This window comes from Papaver somniferum, chromosome 3, assembly GCF_003573695.1.
Source record: "Papaver somniferum cultivar HN1 chromosome 3, ASM357369v1, whole genome shotgun sequence".
NCBI classification, from domain to species: domain Eukaryota; kingdom Viridiplantae; phylum Streptophyta; class Magnoliopsida; order Ranunculales; family Papaveraceae; genus Papaver; species Papaver somniferum.
The window spans coordinates 45,216,017-45,240,084 of record NC_039360.1 but is presented as its reverse complement, the minus strand read 5'-3'; the positions used below and the strand labels follow the sequence as shown (position 1 = coordinate 45,240,084).

General features: G+C 35.4%; 2 protein-coding genes, 1 non-coding gene and 1 pseudogene across 3 annotated transcripts; all 4 read left to right on the top strand.

The window, feature by feature from the left end:
* The first annotated feature begins 11,263 nt into the window (after positions 1 to 11,263).
* On the top strand, positions 11,264 to 14,477 carry LOC113356044 (annotated as a pseudogene).
* Positions 13,340 to 13,462, top strand: LOC113362514. The gene has a single exon (XR_003365765.1). It is a non-coding gene; the product is annotated as a small nucleolar RNA snoR80 (small nucleolar RNA).
* Positions 14,478 to 16,263: 1,786 nt separating the features above from the next.
* Positions 16,264 to 16,794, top strand: LOC113359382 (putative invertase inhibitor). Its single transcript, XM_026603025.1, has one exon. The coding sequence runs from the start codon at positions 16,264 to 16,266 to the stop codon at positions 16,792 to 16,794; it is 531 nt and encodes a 176-aa protein (XP_026458810.1).
* A 6,286-nt stretch (positions 16,795 to 23,080) lies between these two features.
* On the top strand, positions 23,081 to 23,644 carry LOC113359381. The gene has a single exon (XM_026603024.1). It carries the CDS (start codon positions 23,081 to 23,083, stop codon positions 23,642 to 23,644), a length of 564 nt encoding a protein of 187 aa, XP_026458809.1.
* The last annotated feature ends 424 nt before the right edge of the window (positions 23,645 to 24,068 follow it).

Genomic DNA, 24,068 nt, shown 5'->3' with positions numbered 1-24,068 from the left:
AAGCTTGTAGCGACCGCTGGATTATATAATACAACAAAATCAACGACGCCAGATGGAGTTAGGTGTTGTAGTGTTAGGCGGAGATATCAAACTTCGATGCACATCAAGGGAGCGACCGTCGGATGCTTCTGAGAACTGATCTGACGGCTGAAGACGCAAGCGGGTATGGATTTGGGTTTTAGGCTTTTGGGTATAGAATATGGGTTTGGGAAATGAGTTTGGGCTTGGAAAACCTTGAGCCCACTTCTTCTTTAAGAACAACTTTCTTCTTCTTGAGCCCATTTCCAGCTTTTTGGACGTGCGCTCCATTCTTTGCGGCTTCCTTGCGTGATTTCTCCCGGCTTTTCACTACTTTTCCGCTCTTTTCGCTCCGCGACTCATCCGAACTTTATTTATTACCTAAAAATGCAAAATTAATTAATAAAAATATTTATTCTTGAAAACAATGAAAATACAGAATATGGGATAAAATGTAGAATTAATGCATAAAAGATGAGTTAAATGCCAACAAAAAGGGATAAATATATACAATATTTGGCACTCATCATTAGTCAATAAAAAGAGGGTTAAAATAGACAATTCTGCCTTTTATAGGGTTGAGAGTTGTGTGTCCACGAACCTATGTGTTTATAAGTTTAGTAACCCTACATATTTTTTTCCTTCTCTGAAACTCTTTTCAATCAAAGACTGCTTGTCGAGCTTATTTTGTGATTTCCTCTCACAAACTCATACACATATGGATACTCCAAGCATCATGTCTTCTGATGGAAAAGATGTTAATATGATTGTTAAGCCATCCATCATGAAGGAAAAATAAAAAATCTCCGATACCTTCAACTTTGAAAAGAAAAAGAAGGAATGTGAGGAAGTCAAGAGTTGTTCCTTCAAATTCTCAGAAGTTTTCTGATGTTCTTGAAGAGTTAAAGGAGACAAGGAAGGAGATTCAGCAAATAAAGGCTTTTGTTTTGAGAAATCTTGAAATTCAGAAGGCCCTGGTTCGACGTCTTCAGCCTAGAAGATTTGTTGGAATTGACTCCTTTCTTCACGAACCATATGTACCCATGGTTGTTGACGACAAGGAGTTTGGGGACGATAAAGAATTTTTCATAGGCCTCAATGTCTAGTAAATCTTCTTATGAGATTTTTATTCTTTTGTTTTTAGGAAGAATAACTAGAGTTTAGAATAGCCATTATTGTGATTACACATATCTATGTCCAACGTTTTCATCTTCATTGTTTTTAGGTTTATTTGTTTAAATTCTATTTGGTAGATGATTTTTGCAGTATTAATCTTTATGGTTTTATATATTGCAGTTTGTCATGGGATATGTGTGTTTGCGTCTGTGAACTATGATTGTCTCATACTTTGTCAAAAGTTAAGTCCTTCACATGTCGATATGCAAGTATTGATATAAGAATGAATGGACTTTTGACATTACAAAAGTTAAGCCTATTGTATGTCATTATGCAAATATTGATGGAAGATAGGATGAACTTTTTTTTACGAGGATTATGTCTATTGTATGTCATTGTGCAAATAGTGATGGAAAATAGAATGAATCCTTGTCTATTCCGCAGTATTGATCTTCCCTGATCCATATTTTTATGTATATACTGTGCGGCTCCATAAGTTTTCTTATGTTGAGCATTTCCGATTATATTAATCATGGGTTTTCTTGTGGTTAATTTAATTGAGTATTTTGGATTCAAATTCATATTCGTATGTGATTTGTTATGTCCAAAGAAATCCTTTTTTTTCTTTTGAAAGTAAGGTCGCTCTTGTTGTTCTTTCGGGAATGACATTTTATGGCGGAGAGTTCTTAATTGAACTTGTGTTTAATTGCCAAATCTTTGTGGGGAGTGCAGTTGTGGAATATTATAGGGGTTATCTTGTATCTTTATAAACTCCTTGATGAATGCATTTAGCTTCGACTATATGATGGCATCTAAAAAGTTGATATGTGCTTTCTTTTGGTCATGAAATGTCTCTATGAAAATTTCATTAGGATCCCACTAGTTTTCGTACCTTTGTCAATTTTATTGACAAAAAAGAGGGAGAATTAATGTGTAGTTCACACTACAAATACATATGGTTTTCGGATCATTATGTAAGGGGGAGTGGTTTCCATGTGAGATGAAGTATTGACTAAGGGGGAGTGATACATATCACCATAATATTGTTGTCGAAGTTGTGATACAATTGAACTTTGATGCCGTGTAATAATACTACGACATTGTGTAATAATGATTGAGAACTCTTGTTTTATCATTGTTATAGCTACGGATTTTCAATAACGATGATGCTAAACTTACAACCTTTGGAATCATTGGAGTACTTGGAAGTGACGAAGATTTCGAGTAATGTTGAAGAACCAAGGAGATCATGCATGTAGAAGAGAAGCTATAAAAGTTTATTTATTTATTTTGTATTCCATATGTATTGATAGTTTTGTCACTAAAATTGACAAAGGAGGAGATTGTTAGAGCACTGCTCGGTCGAACTCGCATGCGTTGCTATCTCAAGCATGTTTATCAATGTTAGTGATCAAAATTATAAGTCTTGATTTCTAATCTACTATTAGCTAAGTCTCGGACTAGGACATAAAGTGTAGTTGAGCTCTAGACTCCATGGAGATCATCATACAAAGACGAAGAACTACTCAAGGAACTGGGGGAACTTCATCGACTAAAAGGTATGTGGAGACTTGAACTTATCTATCACTCAAAAGTCTATATACTCTATCTCCTATCTTGAGACAAAAGTCGTATTGCTATATCGACTATGATTATACACATTTGCTGTTTCGAGCCGAGTTTATCTCGCTTATCTATTTCTCGAAATATGTGTTGGTAAGCTTTCGCTTTGTCCAAGTTCATCTTTACTAGTGAAGAAAGTCATATTAGTTTCAATTACTTGAAAATCGTTTTCACGAAAAATAGCTTGTGAACAACAACTATATAACGTCCTCTAAGAATGTTTCAATGATTGAAATGAGAGTTTACAATATAACCTTGAAAGGATATAAACATTATGTGATAACTCATACGTGTGTAAGTTCTTATTCCTTGAGCCAAAGTATGCGTACTTTGCTGCTCAGGAAAACCGGAACTGAAGTCCGCGTACCAGTACGCGCACTGTCGGAAGTTCACATCCCGTGAATTTCTGCTGGAGTTTGTGAACTGAAAACAAACTTAGTCCGGGTACGTAAGTCTGCGTACCGGTATGCGTACTTAAGTGGGTTAGTTTTTTAAAAACGATTATTCGTGAACTTAAAATTATATAAACTAAATAATGCATACTTGCAAACCGTGGCTATAAAGTTCATGAATTGATTCAAGTGAATCAAATCGCTTTTACTTCGATTGTGTCTTATATACTTTTATGAGATCTAAGCAATTGAACAACTCTCTAACTAGTTCTCTCGAGTCATTTGAACTAGTTATGGTTAAGATGAATATGGTTGATATGAAAGTGCTCATATGGCTAACCATTTGGTTAATTACTGTTGAATAAATGTACATGTTTGGGTACGGTTACACAAACCTAAATAAACGTGCATTTCATTTGTGTGTAACAAACTAAGTTTGATCTAACGGTTGAAAGATATTAGCTTGAATCTAATCAGGTTTTCATCTAACGGTGAGTATTGAATGCTTTTCCACTAAGCTAACATTGATTGCAAACCCTGATTTGAAAGACTATATAAATGAGAACTCTAGAAACTGGGAAACCTAATCCCCACACCTTCTGTGTGATACTAGTTGTATTAGCTAGAGTCGATTTTCCTTTAACCTTAGGTTTCTATCGAGACCCTATAGGTTAACGACTTTAAGACTTCATTGGGATTGTAAAGCCAGACCCAACTATTTTCGCTGTAGTTGTGTGATATGATCTTGCTTTTTCTATCGTATTTGAGTACAATCATAAGATTGGATTGAGATTAATTTGTCCGATAGGCAAGATATAAAATTAGTCACAAACATCTTCGTCTCATTGTTTGTGATTCCACAATATCTTGTTTCGCTAGTCGATTAAGATTATTGTGAGGTGATTGATAATTCTAGGCTATTCTTCGGGAATATAAATCCGGGTTATCAATTGGTTCATGTTCACCTTGATTCATCAAAAGACGGAACAAAAACTCTTAGGTATTTCTGTGGGAGACAGATTTATCTATTACCGTAGACTTTTCTGTGTGATACAGATTTGTTTATTAAAGTCTTCGACTTTGGGTCGTAGCAACTCTTAGTTATGGGTGAGATCAGCTAAGGGAATCAAGTGCGTAGTATCCTACTGGGATCAGAGACATAAGGAGCGCAACTGTACCTTGGATCAGTGTGAGATTGATTGGGGTTCAACTACAGTTCAGACCGAAGTTAGTTTGTAGTAGGCTAGTGCTTTTAGCGTCTTAATACAGTGTGTGCAATCTGGACTAGGTCCCAGGGTTTTTCTGAATTTGCGGTTTCCTCGTTAACAAACCTTCTGGTGTATGTGTTGTTTCTTTTTCGCATTATATTTTGTTATATAATTGAAATATCACAGGTTGTGCGTTGAATCAATCAATTGGGAAATCCAACCTTTGGTTGTTGATTGAAATTGATTGATCCTTGAACATTGGTCTTTGGTACCATTAAAGTGATTTCTCTTGTATTCAAATAGACTCGCAGATTTCTATTTGCTTGAGTAAGTATTGAATCGAGAAAGTGAGATATAACTCTTTGATATACTTTTATTAAGATTGAGTCAGACTGTCTAGTTGATTCTCTTAATTAAAAGTATATTGGAGTTTTTCCATAAAGATTGCTAAGCGAAATATTGGGTGTGGTTGTTAGACCCCCGCTTCTTCAGTAACAATAGCTAAATCTTCTTTTCCAGTATACTTAGCTCGCCGAAATAACAAGGGTCGAGATATCTTTCGACAAATTATATTAATGAAGAGAATGAATAGAAAAAATTATGTGAATTTTAATTTGAAATGAGCTGAATTTATAAGGAAAATAACTAGAGCCGTTGGATGAATCAATTCAGATTTATCCATTGGCGAGAATAGCACGCCGCTCTGATTTAATAAAGCCGCACGAAAATATAGTGGTCCCGTTTGGCTCTAGTGGATCCGATGCCGATGTATCTGTAGGAAATCCTACAAATAGCAACTTGTAATTACAAATGTATAATTTCACACAAATATCATAGAGAACACACAGATAAGAGATTCAAACCATGATTATATTAACATTATACTCTATTGAGATGATGATGATAATATTATGATTAAGGAATAATATGAATACAAACCCTAACTTACAACACACAAAGCTTGCTCACAAAGATATCTCAAAGTGTTAGAGCACTGCTCGGTCGAACTCGCAAGCGTTGTTATCTCAATCTTGTTTGTCAATGATAGTGATCAAAACTATAAGTTTTGATTTTTAGTATACTTATAGTGATGTCTCAGACTAGGATAGATTGTGCAGTTGAGCATTAGACTTCACGACGTTCATCAATTGAAGACGAAGAACTACTAAGGAGAGCTTGTGGAACTTGATCAACAAAAGGTATGTGGAGACTAAAACTCATGTATCACTTGGAAAGTCTATTTCTACTCTATCTTCTATATTGAGACAAAATTCGTATTACTATATAGTTGTCGATTATGCACATTTGAGATTTCGAGCTGAGTTTAACTCGCTTACATATTTCTCGAAATATGTGTTGGTAAGCTTTCGCTTCAACCAAGTTCATCTTATATTTTTGACGAAAGTCAAAAGATGATCGTGTGAAAATCGCCGAGTAACATCTTACATGGTTTGTGTGATACAATCATTTGGTGTAGACTTGGAATGTTTCGTTATGATTATTTCAATAACTTGAAAATTGCTTTAATGCTAATAGTGTGTGAAAACGGCTATTGTCATCCTCTAAGAAAGTTTCAATGATTGAAATAGAGTTTAGAATACTTAACCGTCATCGGATTATGAACATAGTGTGCATTCTTGCATGTATGTGATCCATGACCGGAACTAAAGTATGCATCCCGTATGCGTACTTGTAGCTGTAAAATTTTGTGTACCAAGTACACATACCGGTACGAATACTTGCGTAAGGTATAGGTCCGGGAATTTATGTTGGGTTTTGGAAGTGTACTCAAGTATGTGTACCCATTCGCATACCGGCGAACCCAAACTCATACCGGCTACTCAGGTACGCGTACCCGTATGCATACTTGAGTGGTTAAAGTTCTAAAATAGGTTGGATCATAAACTAATACATTTATATATTAAGGAATGCATTCTTTGCAAACCGTGGCTATAACATTCATGAATTGATTCGAGTGAATCAAACCGATTTTGCTTCAATTGTGTTCTGGTATACTTTTATGAGAATATAACAATTGAGAAACTCTTTAACTAGTTTCATTTGAGTCATTTGAACTAGTTATGGTTAAGATGAATAAGGTTGATATGAGAGTGTTCATATATCTAACCATGGTTAACTACTATTGAGCCAACATGGTGTACACGTTGAGGAACGATTAATTGAACGTAAATGAAGGTACATTTCATTTGTGTATAACAAGCTAAGTTCGATCTAACAGTTGAAAGATATTAGCTTGAATCTAATCAGGTTTTCATCTAACGATGAATATTGAATGCTTTGTTACCAAGGTAACTTAGATTGCAAACCCTGATTTGAAAAATATATAAAGAAGAACTCTAGCAACTGGGAAACCTAATCCCCACACCTCCTGTGTGATACTAGTTGTATAAGCTAGAGTCGTCTCCTTTAACCTTAGGTTTTTCACGAAACCCCGTAGGTTAACGACTTAAAGACTTCATTGGCATTTTGAATCCAGACCCAACTATTTTCTCCGTAGTTGCATGTTCTGATATTGCGCTGTTCTGTCGTATTGAGTACTATCTTCTATAATATTTGCTCGAGATTGATTCTCTGATAGGCAAGATAAAAAGTAGAAAACATCTTCGTCTCATCGTTTGTGATTCCACAATATCTTGTTTCGCTACCATACGATTAAGATTATTGTGAGGCTGTTCTTCGAGAATATAAGTACGGTTTATCAATTGGTTCCTGTTCACCTTGATTTATCAAAAGATGGAACAAAACTCGTAGGTATTTTTTTGGGAGACAAATTTATCAATTCCAATAGACTTTTATGTGTGAGACAGATTTATTTATCAAGTCTTCGACTTTGGGTCGTAGAAACTCTTGGTTGTGGGTGGGATCAGCTAAGGGAATCAAATGCGTAGTATCCTGCTGGGATCAGAGACGTAAGGAGCACGAATGTACCTTGAATTAGTGTGATATTGATTAGGGTTCAACTACATTCCAGTACGAAGTTCATTGGTAGTATGCTATTATCTGTAGCTGCTTAATACAGTGTGGTGTTCAAAGCTGGACCGCGTCCCGGAGTTTTTCTGCACTTGCAGTTTTCTTCGTTAATAAAATTCTAGTGTCTGTGTTATTTCTTTTCCGCAATATATTTTGTTATATCATTGAAATATCACAGGTTGTGCGTTAAATCGATCAATTGGTAAATCCAACCTTTGGTTGTTGATTGAAATTGATTGGTCCTTGAACATTGGTCTTTGGTACCGTTCAAGTTACTTCTCTTATATTCAATCGGGGTCGCAAATTTCCTTTTGGTGATTGCGTATTGAATTAAGAGATAGAGACATAAAACTCTTTGATATACTTTTCTCTAGGTTGAGTCTGACTGTATAGTTGATTCTCTTGAAAGTATATTGGAGTTTGTCTATTCAAAATTTCCAAACGAAATATTGGGTGTGGTTGTTAGACCCCCGCTTTTTCACAAAGACTATAAAATAACTCAACCCTCAATACATTACTCTCTCGTCTTTTATATAGACGTTTACATAACGGATGACAACTCATTTATTATATAGTGGATGACAACTCACAACCTTTCTCGCGAGGTAGTCATGCTTTACATGTGAACTTTATCCTTCTCGCCAGATAATGGATATTAAGCCAACGTTGTCTTCGCCTATGCTCTCCTTGCATCTTAATTAATCTTTTTCGTCAACTCTTATTCTCGCCTATCTTTCTGTCGCTATTAACACCTATTTGACGTCACCACTTACCTCAATAGTGACCACTTTCCTTTTATCTTGTAGTCGTCGATCCTTTACACGTGTTCCTTTTTTGAACCTTGGATATCTACTAAGGTCATATTATTGCAATCGCTTCAAATTCGTCCCAGGACTATTCGTGCTTCCGAATCATTCCACGTGGCGAGGTGATATTTTGTACCTACAGCCGGATTTTGTTAAATTGGGCGGCTGATCAGGGACCACAATGGGCAAACCAACAAATTTGGGATCAAAATACAACATCCCACGGGAATTGCTCATAGTAGCCTTATCCCACTCGCAAATTAACGGGTGATGTTGCCCAAACCTCATGTCCAAGTTAATACCATATGGTTCAGATCAGCCCATTACATCATAACGGGATGCATATTTGTACCCCTATTTATAAACAAAGCCTATCCAATTCCAATATACCCAAATTTACCTAGTATTAGGGGTGTGCAACGGACGAGCGGATGCGAATTAGGGGTCACCTGCGTCCAATTCGTCAAAGTTGCGGATTTGGAAAATCCAACCTTGTCCGGCCCAGTTACCCGCGGATTTGACATCCGCGGATCAGCGGGTGATGCAGACCGGATGCGCCGCAGGTGATATGGTGCTCGGAGAAGAAAGTTGATCAGGTCGGTGATTTCACCTCTGTTTTGTTCTTCCAATTCAGGCTAATATTGTTTTTACATAAAAAAATTTTGAACGATTAAGAAGACACAACCATGGTGAAGTAGAGAATGAGGTAAGCCACTAAGCACAAACAACCATCTGTCTATTCGTAGCTGCTTGATCATTAGGCCTGTTCTATAAATAATATATGTGGGTTTCTTCTTTCTTGGAACTATAATTTTGGGCATACCAAAATCTTCCAAGGCATACTGAATGAAGACAAAAAAGTTTGTGAAATAACAAAATCAGATAACCCCTTAACCCAAAAAATTTTTAATGGCAAATCTGCCCTTTAGTATTAGTGTTAATAATCTTGATTAGTGATTAAATATTTTGTTTAGTGATTAAAATAATTTTCAGAATTATAAGAGTTGTTTAGATGAAAAATTTGAGGAGAAAGTGAGAAAATTCTAATTCTTGATTCAATGGAGGATGAGGAGGGTCATCATTCATCTAAAAAAACTAGGAAAATACATATCAACTACAACAATGATCCAGAAATGGCTGATTTCTTAAATTATGAGAATGATTTTACACCCACTCAAACTCAAGCTCAAACTCAAACACAAACTCAAGATGATGATTTTTATGAGCCAAATCCTGATGATGAAGACATTGATGAGGAACCCAATGCTTCTAATACACAGGTACACTTATATCTTATACTTAATCTCACTTCTATAGCTCTCAATTATCAAAAGTTAGTTTTTTTGAATCATGGTTCGGCGAAACAGGTTAAGGTTCGGCTCACATCTATGAGCCGAATCTACCAATTGATGAACGGTTCGGCTTACTGAATCTGTTTACTGCATGTGCCGAACTGTTTTCTAGACACTAGTTCGGCTTATATGAAAGTTTCATAGTAAGCCGAACAACATCCTGAATAGCTCGGAAAAAAAATAATTACCGGTTCGGCTTATATTTCGAAAATCGTATGAGCCGAACATCAATTTGTTATTTTTTGGGTTAAAATATTGTTATTGGTTCGGCACATATTGAGAATATCGTAATAGCCGAACCTCGTTAATGTGCTAGGTTCGACACATATTATGATTATCGAATACGCCGAACCCCTATGCATCTCTATCTGTGACTAGGTTCGGCTTGAGATTTCATGAAATTTCATGCCGAACTGTTCATATACACTTATAGGAAGCTTTTGTGAAGAACAGTTCGGCTAAAAACGCAACTCAATTTTGAGCCGAACCCAACACTGTAACCGTCATTTAATCGATGAAAAACAGCAAATAGGAGATTGGGTTTGTAAAACTTGCTTTCTTATCCTCATTTCCGGAGTTGGAGATGCAGTTGGTTCAATTTCTGGTTCAATTGGTGGTTGATTTTCAGTTTCTATACCTTCATCTTCAATTGGTTCTTCTTCTTCTTCAATTGATGGATTAGAAGACGATTTGGTTTGCCTAGTCCCTGCTTTTCTTTGTACGAGTCATTATGTGGTTGAGTTTAATCGACGATCAAATTTTTACGAATCGACAATTAATCACGATGATGAATTTTTTTTTCGCAGGAGGGGGAAGAGTTCGGCTAGAGGAGAAGGAGGAAGAAGAGATGGTAAGGGAAACTAATTTTGATTTTTTAGAAAACTGATTTTAGATTTTTGTATTAAGGGTATATAGGTAATTGAACTACCCATAGGGTACCCCTTATAAGGTCACCCAAGATGGGACTATTGTTTTGTATGCCTAGAAAGATTTTAGTATGCACAAAATCAGGGTTCCTTTCTTGATTGATGAAGAGTTGGGTTTCTCCATCATCGTGTGTCCAACTGGAAACAGAAAAAGGCCTTGTCTCGCACAAGCTCATATGATTTGTGACCTTGCTCTTTTGCGGTTTTTACAGCTCTAACTTTATAATGTATCCATGTCTTTCGTATAATTTCTGTTAACTCCCTTTTATGTTTCATGTTTCAAATAATCCCTTATAAGCTTGAAATAAATGTATGAGTTTTTGTTTAGAACTGCTTGTGAGAAAGCCTGAAACACCAGTAGTACACCCCTCCTCCAACACCTTTTCGATAAATTGCATCGCCCTTTCATTAGCAAATTCTGTTTTGTGTTAATGTTGAAGTAATACTGATTACCAATATCCAACAGTAAACATATTGCTCTACAGTGCGGATGAATCCGCGGATTTCAAAATCCAACCGCGACCAAACCTCTAAAAATGCGGATTCGAAAAATCCAACCGTGTCCGGCCCATAGATCTTACTGATTGGGTTTCACCTGCAATTTTGTGGACGGATATGGATGAAAACCGCGATTCCGGACTTTTTACTCGCCCCTATCTAGTGAAGGCGAATGAAAAACGGCAAAACTAGGGTTTCGTAAGAAGAGAACACACACATCATTAGGGTTTTCTTCACAAATCCAGCGGTAGAGGTTTATCTTATCTTGTACCCAAACCTCATCTGAACCGTTGAGTTATATTTATAAGCTATCGGGAATTAACACTTCACGTCACAACTCTTGGCTTTGAGATAGGCTGCCATTGTTTTTCTTCGTTGCCGCAGATTAGTTGTTTCTCATTCAACTCACGAGGTAATTTCAATCTATTGCTTAAGTCTATTGTTTTGATTTTGATTAGTCATATGAATCTGATTGTTTAGTATTTGAATCTCTGTTTTTTCTTATGTTTTCAAAATAGTCTCTGTAAAAATCGTTTTTGAAAGCATTTAGATGTAATCTCTTTATCTGGTAGTGACTTAAATGTACTCCTGAAAACAATTTTATGAATGTAATCAAGGCTTGAATCTCAGAACGGCTACTTTTTACATAAACCATTATGTGAAAGATAAACAAATTAGCCTGAGAATTGGTACTCTTTTGTTCCATAGGCCTTCGGTACAGGAGCATTTTTAGTTACTTACTGGATTTGGATGTTACATCTATATGTTTTCTATGCTGTTTTTGATTCAATATATATTCAGTTGATCTTAAATTATTTAGTTTTTTTTCCTTACTTAGTTAATAATGTTGTTTAAACTCTATTTAATTTGAACCGTGGGTCAATATTTGTTGTAGTAGCAATCGGTATGAAAAAGAAAAATGTGATTTCTGATTGTTAGATATACAGGGATACTGGATTTGATTTTGATTATCTGCTCTTGTTCTTGTTGCTTGCTTTTTTAGGTTGAATTGGTTGTGTTTTCTTTCTGTTTAGCATCTCCATGATCTAATTATTTCATTCGTATTATATGTTAGTTACTCAGTTTGGATTTGCACTTTGGTTTTGATTTAATTAGTTCTGTTGAATTGATCACATGTTAGTTTGTAACTTAAATTTAAGCTGGTTTGTGAAAGAATGTTGGTTAGAACTATATTTTATCTTAATTACTCAGTCTGGTTTTGAATAATGTGTTTTGTCGAATTCATCACATGTTAGTTTGTAACTTAATTGAAGCTGGTTAGTGAAGAATGTTTTTTGAACTGTTTGTTAATTCTTGTAGGACAATTAAAAACTATGCCCTAGTAATTAGGATCAGAAAATGATAATGTGATTTATGATTGATGGTACATGATTGAGGTGTAATATTGGTTTCATCTGCCTTTGCATTATGTTTTGCGACTACTTCTGTGTTGTTTCGCCGTCAAGTATATTTGCATATAGTTTAAGAAACAAGATCCCTTTGTTAAAATAAACATGCTCTGCAGATGTCTCACCGAAAGTTTGAGCACCCAAGACATGGTTCGTTGGGATTTCTTCCTAGGAAAAGGGCTGCACGCCACAGAGGAAAAGGTTTTTGTTTTCCCTAATCTTTATTTTATTCAGTGCGTTCTTGAAATTGAATAGAGTAGTGTTTTGATGCATTTGTTTTTGCAATAACTCACACTTATTATTTTTTGTTCCCAAGAGAGTTTTAGTAAGAGCTTTGAGAAACACTACTGTTTGTAGTGGCAACCTTATGCTTATCTGTTGCTATTCCTCACAGTTCGATGATGTTTGTGCAGTGAAGTCCTTCCCCAAGGATGATCCATCAAAGCCATGTAGGTTGACTGCATTCCTAGGATACAAGGCTGGGATGACTCACATTGTTCGAGAGGTTGAAAAACCTGGATCAAGTGAGTTATTTTTTTTTTCTTTTCATTTTATAATAACAACTTCATTAGTGTTTCATATATAAATTGAAATCAGTTGTATTTACCTAGTTGCTTCATTTTTACAGAACTGCATAAGAAGGAGACATGTGAAGCAGTGACAATCATAGAAACACCACCTATGGTTGTAGTTGGAGTTGTTGGATATATTAAAACACCCCGAGGCTTGCGTTCACTTGGGACTGTGTGGGCTCAGCATCTTAACGAGGAAGTGGAGGCGATTTTACAAGAATTTTGCCAAGTCCAAGAAGAAGGCATTTGTCAAGTACTCCAAGAAATATGAAACTGAGGAAGGGAAGAAAGATATCCAATCTCAGTTGGGAAAACTGAAGAGGTACTGCACTGTGATTCGTGTCTTGGCTCATACCCAGGTATGTTATTTCGTCTAAAGCTGTACATTTAAGTCATTTGATTATCAATTATCAACAATTGCACCCATTACCAATTCGGGAAGATTGACTGGTTCTTCTTGAGATAATGGCTTGGGTTGCTATACCTAATTGTGGCCATTCTGATTCATGGCTCTTCAATACCATGTTATCCGGGAAACTCCACGCACATCATATGCTGTTTTGTTATAGGTGACCATTTAATCGGAATTCAATTGGCTTGTTGACTTTGTTAGATTTTTACTGAGCCGTTTGTGTAGATTCGAAAGATGAAGGGGTTGAAGCAAAAGAAAGCCCATCTGATGGAGATCCAAGTAAATGGCGGGGATACTGCTCAAAAGGTTGACTTTGCTTATGGCTTTTTTGAGAAACAGGTTCCTGTCGATGCCATATTCCAGAAGGACGAGATGATTGATATAATTGGTGTGACAAAGGGTAAGGGTTATGAAGGTGTGGTTACTCGATGGGGTGTTACTCGTCTTCCTCGTAAGACTCACAGAGGTTTGCGCAAGGTTGCTTGTATTGGTGCTTGGCATCCTGCTAGGGTTTCCTACACAGTTGCTAGGGCTGGTCAAAACGGATACCATCACCGGACTGAAATGAACAAAAAGATTTACAGGCTTGGGAAGGTTGGCCAGGAGTCTCACACAGCACTCACTGAGTTTGATAGGTAAAGTGACATTGATCTAGTTTCTGTTTCCTAGTTCGGTATATTTTTGGTGGTTGATTCATCCTTGCTTTGTTGCTGACCTTCCTACTGATTTTTTTCTCGCTAATCAGGACTGAGAAGGATATTACTCCCATGGGTGGTTTCCCTCATTATGGTATTGTGAATGAAGACTATCTGCTGATTAAAGGTTGCTGTGTTGGGCCAAAGAAGCGTGTTGTCACACTAAGACAATCACTTCTCAAGCAGACATCTAGGCTTGCATTGGAAGAGATTAAGCTCAAGTTCATTGACACTTCCTCTAAGTTCGGCCATGGACGTTTCCAGACTACAGAAGAAAAGAACAAGTACTTTGGACGAGTGAAAGCATAGGTGTTATGAGTCATTGGGATTTTTTCTCTGTTTTCTCTGATTTTAGTTTTGGATTAGCAGATTTTGAATATACTATGAGTATTTTATACATTTTGATTTCTGTTCTGAATAAGAGAATTAATATTAAAATTAGAGTGCTGAATCTCTGTCAAAAATAAAAATTGTACACTTCTTCTGCCCAATAGCTACAAGAGGAACACTCAGATAGAGATGAGCCTTCACAACCCCCCCAAATTGCTTGTACTCCAAACTAAATTTTAAACGCCTGCTATCTTGGTATCTTACATCCAGACAAGAAAGTTGAAATCCAAATCATTTTGAAGTTGAAGTTGAAATCCAGATCATTTTGAGCCTCTCTCTATTAGTGTCTGGGTTGGGTAATAATCCTCGACTACGTGGTTAATGTTTTTAGTATGGGTATATATAATATTCCCTCCTTTTCAAAAAAATTGTCCTGTATTCCATTTTTGCTTGTTTTAAAACCGTGTCTAATTTCTTTTTAGTCATATTTTTCCAAAAAATAAAAATCTAGTGGTAAATTATTGTGTTATATTATACTGTTTACATAATTACAACCCAAAACACCCAATATATGATCACAGTATACATACAACAATTACAGCCCAAAGATATACCTACCAATGAGGATATTCGGCATTTTCAGAAAATATTATCGATTTATTAAGGTTTTTCCTATTTCCTACCCCTATATTTCCTATTTCCCATCCTCCTTAATTCCTATCCCTAATTATCCTAAGTACCACTCAAATTAAATTTCATATATCCTAAATCCTATCCATTGACTTTTTTATGTACACCAAACACCTCAAATCACTTCTTCTTCTTCTTCTCCATCGCAAATCCACCCCCAATCTCCATCTTTTCTTCTCACCTTGTTACTGCATGCCTACACCATCTTTAATATATTTTTATGGCTAGTGCTAACGAGTAGTAATAGTCTGTAAATTAATGGACGAGTAGTGATCAAGTTCCATGGCCATGGCTGATGGCTCAGATACCCACCACTTATGATACAATAATTATTTTAAGAATGAGTACAGTAAGGGTGAATGTATAGCTAGTGGAGATATGAAATCTATCAAGCTGTTACATGTACTTAATTCATTCGGTTAGTACTTTCAAAAGCAATTAATAATTATATGGTATGTGATGTCTTGGCCGTCTTCAAATTGGTGTGTCGATTTAAATGGTTAAACCAATACAAGATGGATGGGAATCGCTAAAAGCTGAACGACCATATTTGCAGAGTGATTCAGACAAAAAACAACCTAAGGACTATTCATTTGAATAAGGGAAATGAAAAACCAAATAACTAACTGCAGATTTAGGGTATTATAATTACCCTGAATCAGCAATGAAAAACCAAATAACAATACGATTTAGGGTACTATAATTACCGAAACCAAATCTAGAATTTATTATTTATTAATAAAAAGGGAAAGTTAACGAAGAAAGAGACGTACAGGGGTCGTAATAGTCATAGTCAAATTTAACTTGACTTTTGAAGATGGTAAATAGGAAAAATCAGAATTAAAAAGTAGATGGATTTTACAAATTGTGATGTGGATGGGAAATAGAAAAAGTGAGGTGGGAAATAGGGAAAACTTTTATTAACTTTTTTTGATATCACGATTTATTAACTAATATAAGCATAATATCTACACAAGATCACAATCAAGTAATTAACTTGCCGTTTCATATGCTTAGGAAAATAATTCGTTGCTGTTTCTAAAGATTAATTTCTATACTTATGAACACATTTCATTTAAAAAGAATATAATAAATACATTTATTGATAGAAAATTATATAACCGCCTTCCAATCCAAGAAATATACCTATATATATGAATGAAAACGCTCAAAGTTTTTCACACCAAAAGAAAAGAAAAAACCATTTTCCAATCCACACAAAAAGATGAACCAATTCACATCTTCAATTCTCGTCCTTTTAGTTGTTCTCAGCTTTCATGGAGTTACTGCTGATGTAGTAAATGATGTATGCAGAAAGGCATCAGGAAGTAATCCGAGTGTTACTTATGGATTTTGCTCCAAATCTTTTGAAGCCAACCCTAAAAGTAGATCTTCTAATATTTATGGTATTGGCGAAATATCAATGGAGTTAGCTTTACGCAAGGCTGCTTCTGTGACTTCTCTCATCAATACTATTTTAAATGGTGGTGGAAAAGTGTCTCCAGATGTTAGAGGAGCCTTGGTATCTTGTCAGAATAATTATAAGACTGTTGTCCGTAGTGTTCAAGGTGCAATCAGTGCTTATAAAGGTAGGGATTTGGCAGGTGCTAATCAACAGATCTATAATGCCATGGACGCTGGACAGAGTTGCAAAGATGAGTTTCAAGCTGGAATGGTTTCTCCCACAGAAAAAGATGTTCAAGATTTCGTTCTATTGACTTATATTTCATATACCATTATCGGCATGAACGCTTGAACTAGCAGCTTTACATGTGCATGCATGAAGAATGGCCAATATTAGTAGTTGTTTATTTTACTTAGGTTTTTAGCACTTCGGTTATTATGCTAATAACGTGTTTGCTATTTAATGGTTAATGGTTAATACTATTCTTTCTTCTTCTTAGTTTTTTTTTTCCCTTGCCTATTATATTATGATTTTTTTCTTAAATGTCTACAAGACTACTACTCATTCTATGTTTGATGATGGATCATCCTCGCTGAATATTATGATTTTTTTGTTAATGTCTACAACTCATTCTATGTTTGATCCTGGATCATCCTCGCTGAATATTTTCAAATATGACAAACATAACCAATTTCTAATTTTTTAGAGATAAATATTTAGGGTTTTGAGACGTCGGCGACAAATAGTAAGACAAACAAGTGAGTTCTGTAAGAAAAAACCACACCTTTAGGCCACACCACGTACTTATGTCGCCAGTATACCAGAATGGTGTACTGCAGGGGATTGAGCAAGCCTTGTGGACTGGATGTTAGTCATCGTTAGGCTGGAAGTTCTCGATGGTGTATATCTAAATTAAATTTCTCCGTAAATGGGTATGCTCTGTATGGCCAAATATGTCCTAGTGGTTTTTAATATTGCCGTGTACACCTTAACAACTGGAAAAACTATGAACTTTAGCAGTACGTAGTAGAGTATTTCCCTGGGTTTTCATTTTTCCGGCCCAAAAATTATCAAGTTCAGCCGTGACAAATTCATTTTGGTATACAATGCCATATAAAAAGAAGTAACATCTTAATCATATTCTTATCATCAGTCGACAAGAATCAAAAATCCTAAGCTAAAGTTTGGGAAAACTCGGGCGATGCCGATTCACAACTCACCAAAAATTTCTCTCCTCTGATTCTTCGCAAATATCTTCCCCTGCACGAATTTGATTATGTTTTTCTTGCTATCATCGACCTTCCCCACTTCTGATTTTATTATTAGTCACCAATTGTTTTTACGCTGTTATCTTAATCTTTTGTCTTCTTTTTGAAACTGCAAACCCTAGTTTCATAAGTTGTTATAATCAATGTTTGTTATGATTACCTCGAGCTAATTTAACTTGATTTCTTGTGATTTCATTCTCCTTTTTCAGATTTCATCCATTCTCTCCTTTTCCAAACCTGATTGGGAGGATTAGGGTTTTCGGCGGAAGCAGTGGTCGAGGTGAAGACCCACTTTCTATATACTATCAAATTATTCTAATTCTACAAGTTTTGGCAGTGAAAGCGAATCTTCTCCAATTTAAACTCTGGAATTGTTTATGAATACAGAAGCGCCTAGTTTACTTCATTCACTCGTGCAAGTAATCCAGGTCTACAATCTTTTTAGCAATCATCCTCTATTCCTTCCACCGAGGTTACAAATTCAGCTTTCTTCCTAAGTTTTTAACTACTCTCTCTTGCGCAATATACAAGTCAGTAGCATGAATTACACTTGGCAAATTTCAAGTTTTGAACTTGACTGGGAATGCATATATTTACATACCCACTATCTTCATAACATTCATACAGAAAGATTTCGCCAAAGAACTCATTTCACAAACTACACAGCTCACTTGTGTGTCTCAACCCAGGAAAAGCAAAAAGTTTACATTGTCTGCAAAGAAATCTTGCTAAGTCAGTTAATCAATTCAATGGCCTCTTCTTCAACTAGTCTCAATACCAATACTGATAACTCTCTGAGAAACAAAAATTTGTCAAGAAGAAACAACAAGCATGTCAACCTGCAAGGAAAAGGGAGAATTATTGATTCTTATGCTCTAATCGGATATGTTTTTAGAGAAAGTGAAGTCACTAGAAATGTTGTCAGTTTTGCAATCAGGCAAAGATGGGTGCTCAGAACGAAGTGGTGATTATTACAACTGGAAGGAGGAATGTTTTCATCTGCAGAATACACTCAAGAGAGATCTTTCAAAGAGTCTTAAGGGAAAGACCCCATTCAGTAGGAGGACACTTGCTAGTTTTACTACCTTGGCAGTTTCATATGAATGTGCATAGAGCTATTTTTCAATTTGAAGTCTTCTTTATTAAGTTTAGGCTCAGAGCTGACCTGGATAGAGACAACATTCCTTTTCAGATTGCATCTCAAGCTGGAGAACCAATTACTATATTTAATAGGGATCCAAACGGTGTTGTCAAAGCAAAAATTAGAATGGATGTTAATCTGCCTATTGTTAGAAAAGTGCATATAACTCTGGAGGATGGAGAAAGAATTAAAGTAGCTATCTTTTACCTGGGATTTCCATCAGCAACATGTAGAAGTTGTTATGTTTTCAATCACAATAAAAAGTATTGTGGGATGATTGCTAATGTAGCCTGGATGGCTGTGCCATTTCTAAACTTGCAAGGTGTTGACCCTTTTGAAGAACAAGTAGAAGAATTAGTGCAAGTTATTCAGCAGAACATGGATATACAAAATGGTGATGGAACTCAAGCTAATCAAGAACCAGTTATTGAGGCCGAGAATAATTCTAAGGAAGTAAATGAAGCTGGAGCAGGCAACATAGCACTTAATGTGGCTGAGAATGATACTGAGGTTTCAAAGAACCAAAATGATGAAGGGAATGAAGAGGTTAATAAAGAAATTATTGTTGATATAGGGGTTGATAACTCAGCAAATGGAACTTATGTGTCAGAAATCAACAGATTTGACTTAAGAACCAATAAGAGAAGGAGGACTGAAGATGTTATCTTGGAAGCTATGGAAATGGAGGGTTGCATCCAAGAAATTGATAGAGCTCTTCATGTTCTTGCCGATGAAGTTGTGAATGATGGAGCTTCTAGAAGAATGGAGTTAGGTGAATCTTCATCTAGAGAAGAAATTATGAATGACATTGAAGGTGTGGAAAATGTATATGGTCTTGGTGGGTCTGATACTTCTTATGCTGCAGATGCTGGAAATCAAAACCTCTCAATAAACCAGGTTCTTTTTTATCACTATTTTAAAAAAAAATCTTCTCTTGATTTCTCCTTTAGCCATTTAAGTTTCCACATCTTCTCCTTTTTGAATCTTTGCAACCAAAATTTAGCCATATTCTTGTTTAGTTTTTATATCTGTTTGAAGTATTATCTTTTAGTTTTTATTAAAATAAAGTCTTTCCTAAATTTTGAGATGAAGTTAATATCTTGGAATGTGCAGGGGATAGGAAAACCCCTTACTAAAAACCACTTAAAATTTATCATAAGGAAACATAACCCTGATTTCTTATTCCTTGCTGAAACTAAAGCCACGGAAGACTATAAGAACATCTTAGCTAGAAATCTTAAGTTTCATAGCTGGTTAGCTGTCCCTAGAATAGGCCTTTCCGGTGAGATGCTCATAGCCTGCACAATAACATATTTGTAAGATGCATTGCTGAATTTTTTGACATCTGTTTTTTTGAACTGCATGATTGCCATAATAACTGTTGGAATGTGATTTGTATGCATGGGTCCTTAGATGATTTAGGAAAGAAAATGCAATGGGACAAAATTAACTATTTTTGTAGTTTAAATCCTAATACTCCCTGGATCATTATAGGTGACTTAAACTTTGTGTTGCATGTTAATGATAAGCAAGGTGGGAAAGACATCACTCATAGTAATAAATTCATTCATGACAACATCCAGAGTCTTGGACTAATGGATCTTAGATTTCAAGGAATCCCTTTCACATGGTCCAATAGCAGAGAAGGTCACGAAAACATTAAAGAAAGAATAGATAGAGTGCTCACTTCCCCTGTTTGGTTTGCCATGTATCCTGATGCTTTAGTTAGTCACTTGTCTAGTAGGTTCTGATCACACTCCGATTTTGCTAAATTGTAAGCCTGTTAAGATTAATATTCGCAAACCTTTTAGAGTTATTAGAACTTGGTTTAGTCATGATAATTTTAAAAAACATGTTGCTGATAATTGGGACTGTAATATCAGAGGCTCCTTTGCCTTTAGTTTGCAAAAAAATCTTAAAAATCTTTCTTACACTCTCTCTGAATGGAACAAATCTGTTTTTGGTAACATTTTTCAAAATATCGAAAATCTTAATAAAAAAATAGAACTTCTCCACTCAATGGATCCTTTACCTATGTTAGAAATAAAAGATACTCAGAACAGCTTAAAAGTCTGGTACAACAAAGAATATGATTACTGGAATCACCTCTCGGAAGATAATTTTATTAAAGACTTTGATCGTAATACATCTTTCTTCCATCAATACGCTAACAACAGAAGAAGAATTAATCATATTCACATTCTTAGAGATGATACTGGTCTTTGGATTGATGACAACACTCAATTATATAATATGCTTATCAAACATTTTAAAACAATTAGCACCACTAACAATACGCAACACCTTAACTTACTAAACAGTCTTATTAAACCTTGTATTAGTGAAGCTGATAACAATAGTCTTATTAAGATTCCTGATGAGATTGAAATAAAAAAAAAAATACTCCTTTCAAGTTGAACCAATGGGGTGCTCCTGTCCCTGATGGTTATACTGCCGGTTTCTTTAAAGAAAACTGGGATTTAGTGAAATCAGATATCACTAACTTTGTTCAAGATTTTTTCAGGAAGAAGTTTTGACTTAAAGAAATGAATTATTCTTACATAACTCTTATTCCCAAAGTTCAAAACCCCTCCACCCCTAGTGACTTTAGACCTATCAGCCTTAGTAATACTACATATAAATTGATAGCTAAAATCTTAACAAACAGAATAAAACCTATGCTTACTAAGATTATTTCTCAAAACCAGTCTGCTTTCATTCCTAGTCGTCAAATTACTGATAATATCATAGTTGCGCATGAAATCTTACACACTATGAAGAATTCAAAAAACAAAAATGGCCACATGGCTCTAAAAATTGATCTTTCCAAAGCATTTGACAGAATCGAATAAGATTTTCTGAATCAAACTCTCCTCTCTTTTGGTTTCTGTGAAGATGTTTGCCATCTTATTATGCAATGTGTTACTACAACTTCCTTTTCTATTCTTTTGAATGGTGTTCCTGGTGAAAGGTTCACTGTTTCTAGAGGAATCAGGCAAGGGGATCATTTGTCCCGTTACCTGTTTATTATCTGCATGGAAGTGATTTCGAAAATGCTCTTTAAAGCTGAGGAAGATAAACTTATAACTAGTATTAAAGTAGCTAGAACTGCCCCTACTGTTTCGCACATTTTTTTTTGCTGATGACTGCTTTTTATTTGCTAAAGCTTGCCTTACTGAAGCTAAAAATTTAGTTAATATTCTTAACACTTTTGGTGAAATGACTGGTCAAGTAGTATACTTTAACAAATCGGGTGTTTACTTCACACCTAAGATGCATAACAAACATTGTAAAATTATCTCTAAAATCTTAAAAATTAGAAAAATCTCTAAGAATGATAAATATTTAGGAACTCCGCTTTTCTTTGATAAAAATAAAGTGAATAATTTTGAACCTCTGCTTAACAAATATTACATTGTTCTTCAAGGCTGGATTGGAAAAATGTTTAACCAAGCTGGTCGCACTGTTTTAATAAAACATGTTCTTATTGCTTACCCTAATCATCAAATGCAGTGCCTCGCTTTTCCTAAAAAAACTTTAGATAATCTTGATAAGATTCAGAGAGATTTCTGGTGGCAGAAAAAGAATAAAAAAAATGTTACTATCCTAAAGCCTGGCCTAGTATTACTAAAGATATTCGGCAAGGTGGACTAGGGATTAGAAACCCGCATAAACATAATCTAGCTTTAATCACTAAACTGGCTTGGCGGTTACTTCACAATCAGGAACAATTGTGGGCGAAAATTCTTAAGCATAAATATTTCAGAAGACACCGCTTTTTAAAGAAAACTAGAAAGCATAAGAACTCGTGGATCTGGAATAGTATCAAAAAAGGACTTGATGTTATTAAGTCCAATTATGCCTGACAAGTTAATAATGGTGAGACAATTAACATTTGGACTGATTTCTGGCTCCCCAACCAAACATAACTTTTAACTCCTATGATTTATGACTGTAATATGCCTAATTATATCTGTGATCTTATGAATGCAAACAGAGATTGGGATATGTGCATTATTAGTTACTACATTGATATTGCTTATCATAACGCTATTAAAGTTGTTGCTACTAATACATATGAACATGATAGAATCAGATGGAAATCTACGACTTCTGGGAATCTCATGACGAAGTCAGTTTATAATTACCTGACTAATCTTCACTTTGACAAAGATGAAGCTAATTTCTGGAAACGGATTTGGAAACTTATTATTACCCTAAAGTGAATATGTTATGTTGGAAAGTTGTGAATAATGCTCTTGCTCTTGGGAAAAACATGTCTAAATATGTTAAGGATACTGAACCATACTGCATCATGTGTGATAATCAGAATTTTGAGGATGAAATGCATTTATTTGTGAATTGTAGCTTTTCTAGGAAGGTCTGGCAAGCTTTTAATCTAAATAACATCCACCTTAACAGTGGAAATACTAATATCTTGCAATGGTTTAAAACCTGGATGAATGTTAAATCTCTTAATGAAAAGCACAATTTGATTTCTTTTATCTTGTGGTCCATCTGGAAATATAGGAACAATGTGCATTTTGATAATGTAGTGCCTGATGTGCAAAAACTGATTGATAATATTAGAGCATCCCACCTGAAGTTAAGTCTAGATAGGGACAGTAAAGCTGGTCATGTTTCTGCCGATGCTAAGAAGTCTCATTACAACAGTCACAACTCTGACAGTGACAATTATGATTGGTTTATACACTTTGACGCCTCTTTTATTGAAGCTGATCACACTATGGGATATGCAATCTCTATTTTTGATAAAACAGGGACCAGATAACATTGTCGAGCAGGATGCAGCTGGGCTTCCATCCCCTTAGAAGCTGAAGCAAAAGCCGGAATTGAGGCGATAAGGTGGATGAAGGAACTAAAGCTACAAAATTGCTGCATAATCAGTGATTGTCAAATCTTGATGAAAATTTTGAAAGGTGAAGCAGATCCTGAAAACCAATCTTGGAGGTCTCAGACAAGCATCAATAGATGCAAATTTTTTCTTATGCATTGTGTTTCGGTTTCCTTTATGTATAAATCTAGAACCTATGTTAATTTCGAAGATAAATTAGCTAAAGAAGTAAGATCTAGGAAAATCAGTTATTTCTCTACGGAGAATGAAAATTGTGAAACATCCTAGAAAGAATTAATCTTGGATTAACTCCTATCTTGCATATTTTGCAAACTTCAGCTTATACAAGTGCAAAAAAATA

What these genes read in the sequence shown, in the direction of transcription:
- LOC113359382 (XM_026603025.1), top strand. Translation starts at nt 16,264, where the DNA reads ATGAACCAATTCACATCTTCAATTCTCGTCCTTTTAGTTGTTCTCAGC.
- LOC113359381 (XM_026603024.1), top strand. Translation starts at nt 23,081, where the DNA reads ATGTTATGTTGGAAAGTTGTGAATAATGCTCTTGCTCTTGGGAAAAAC.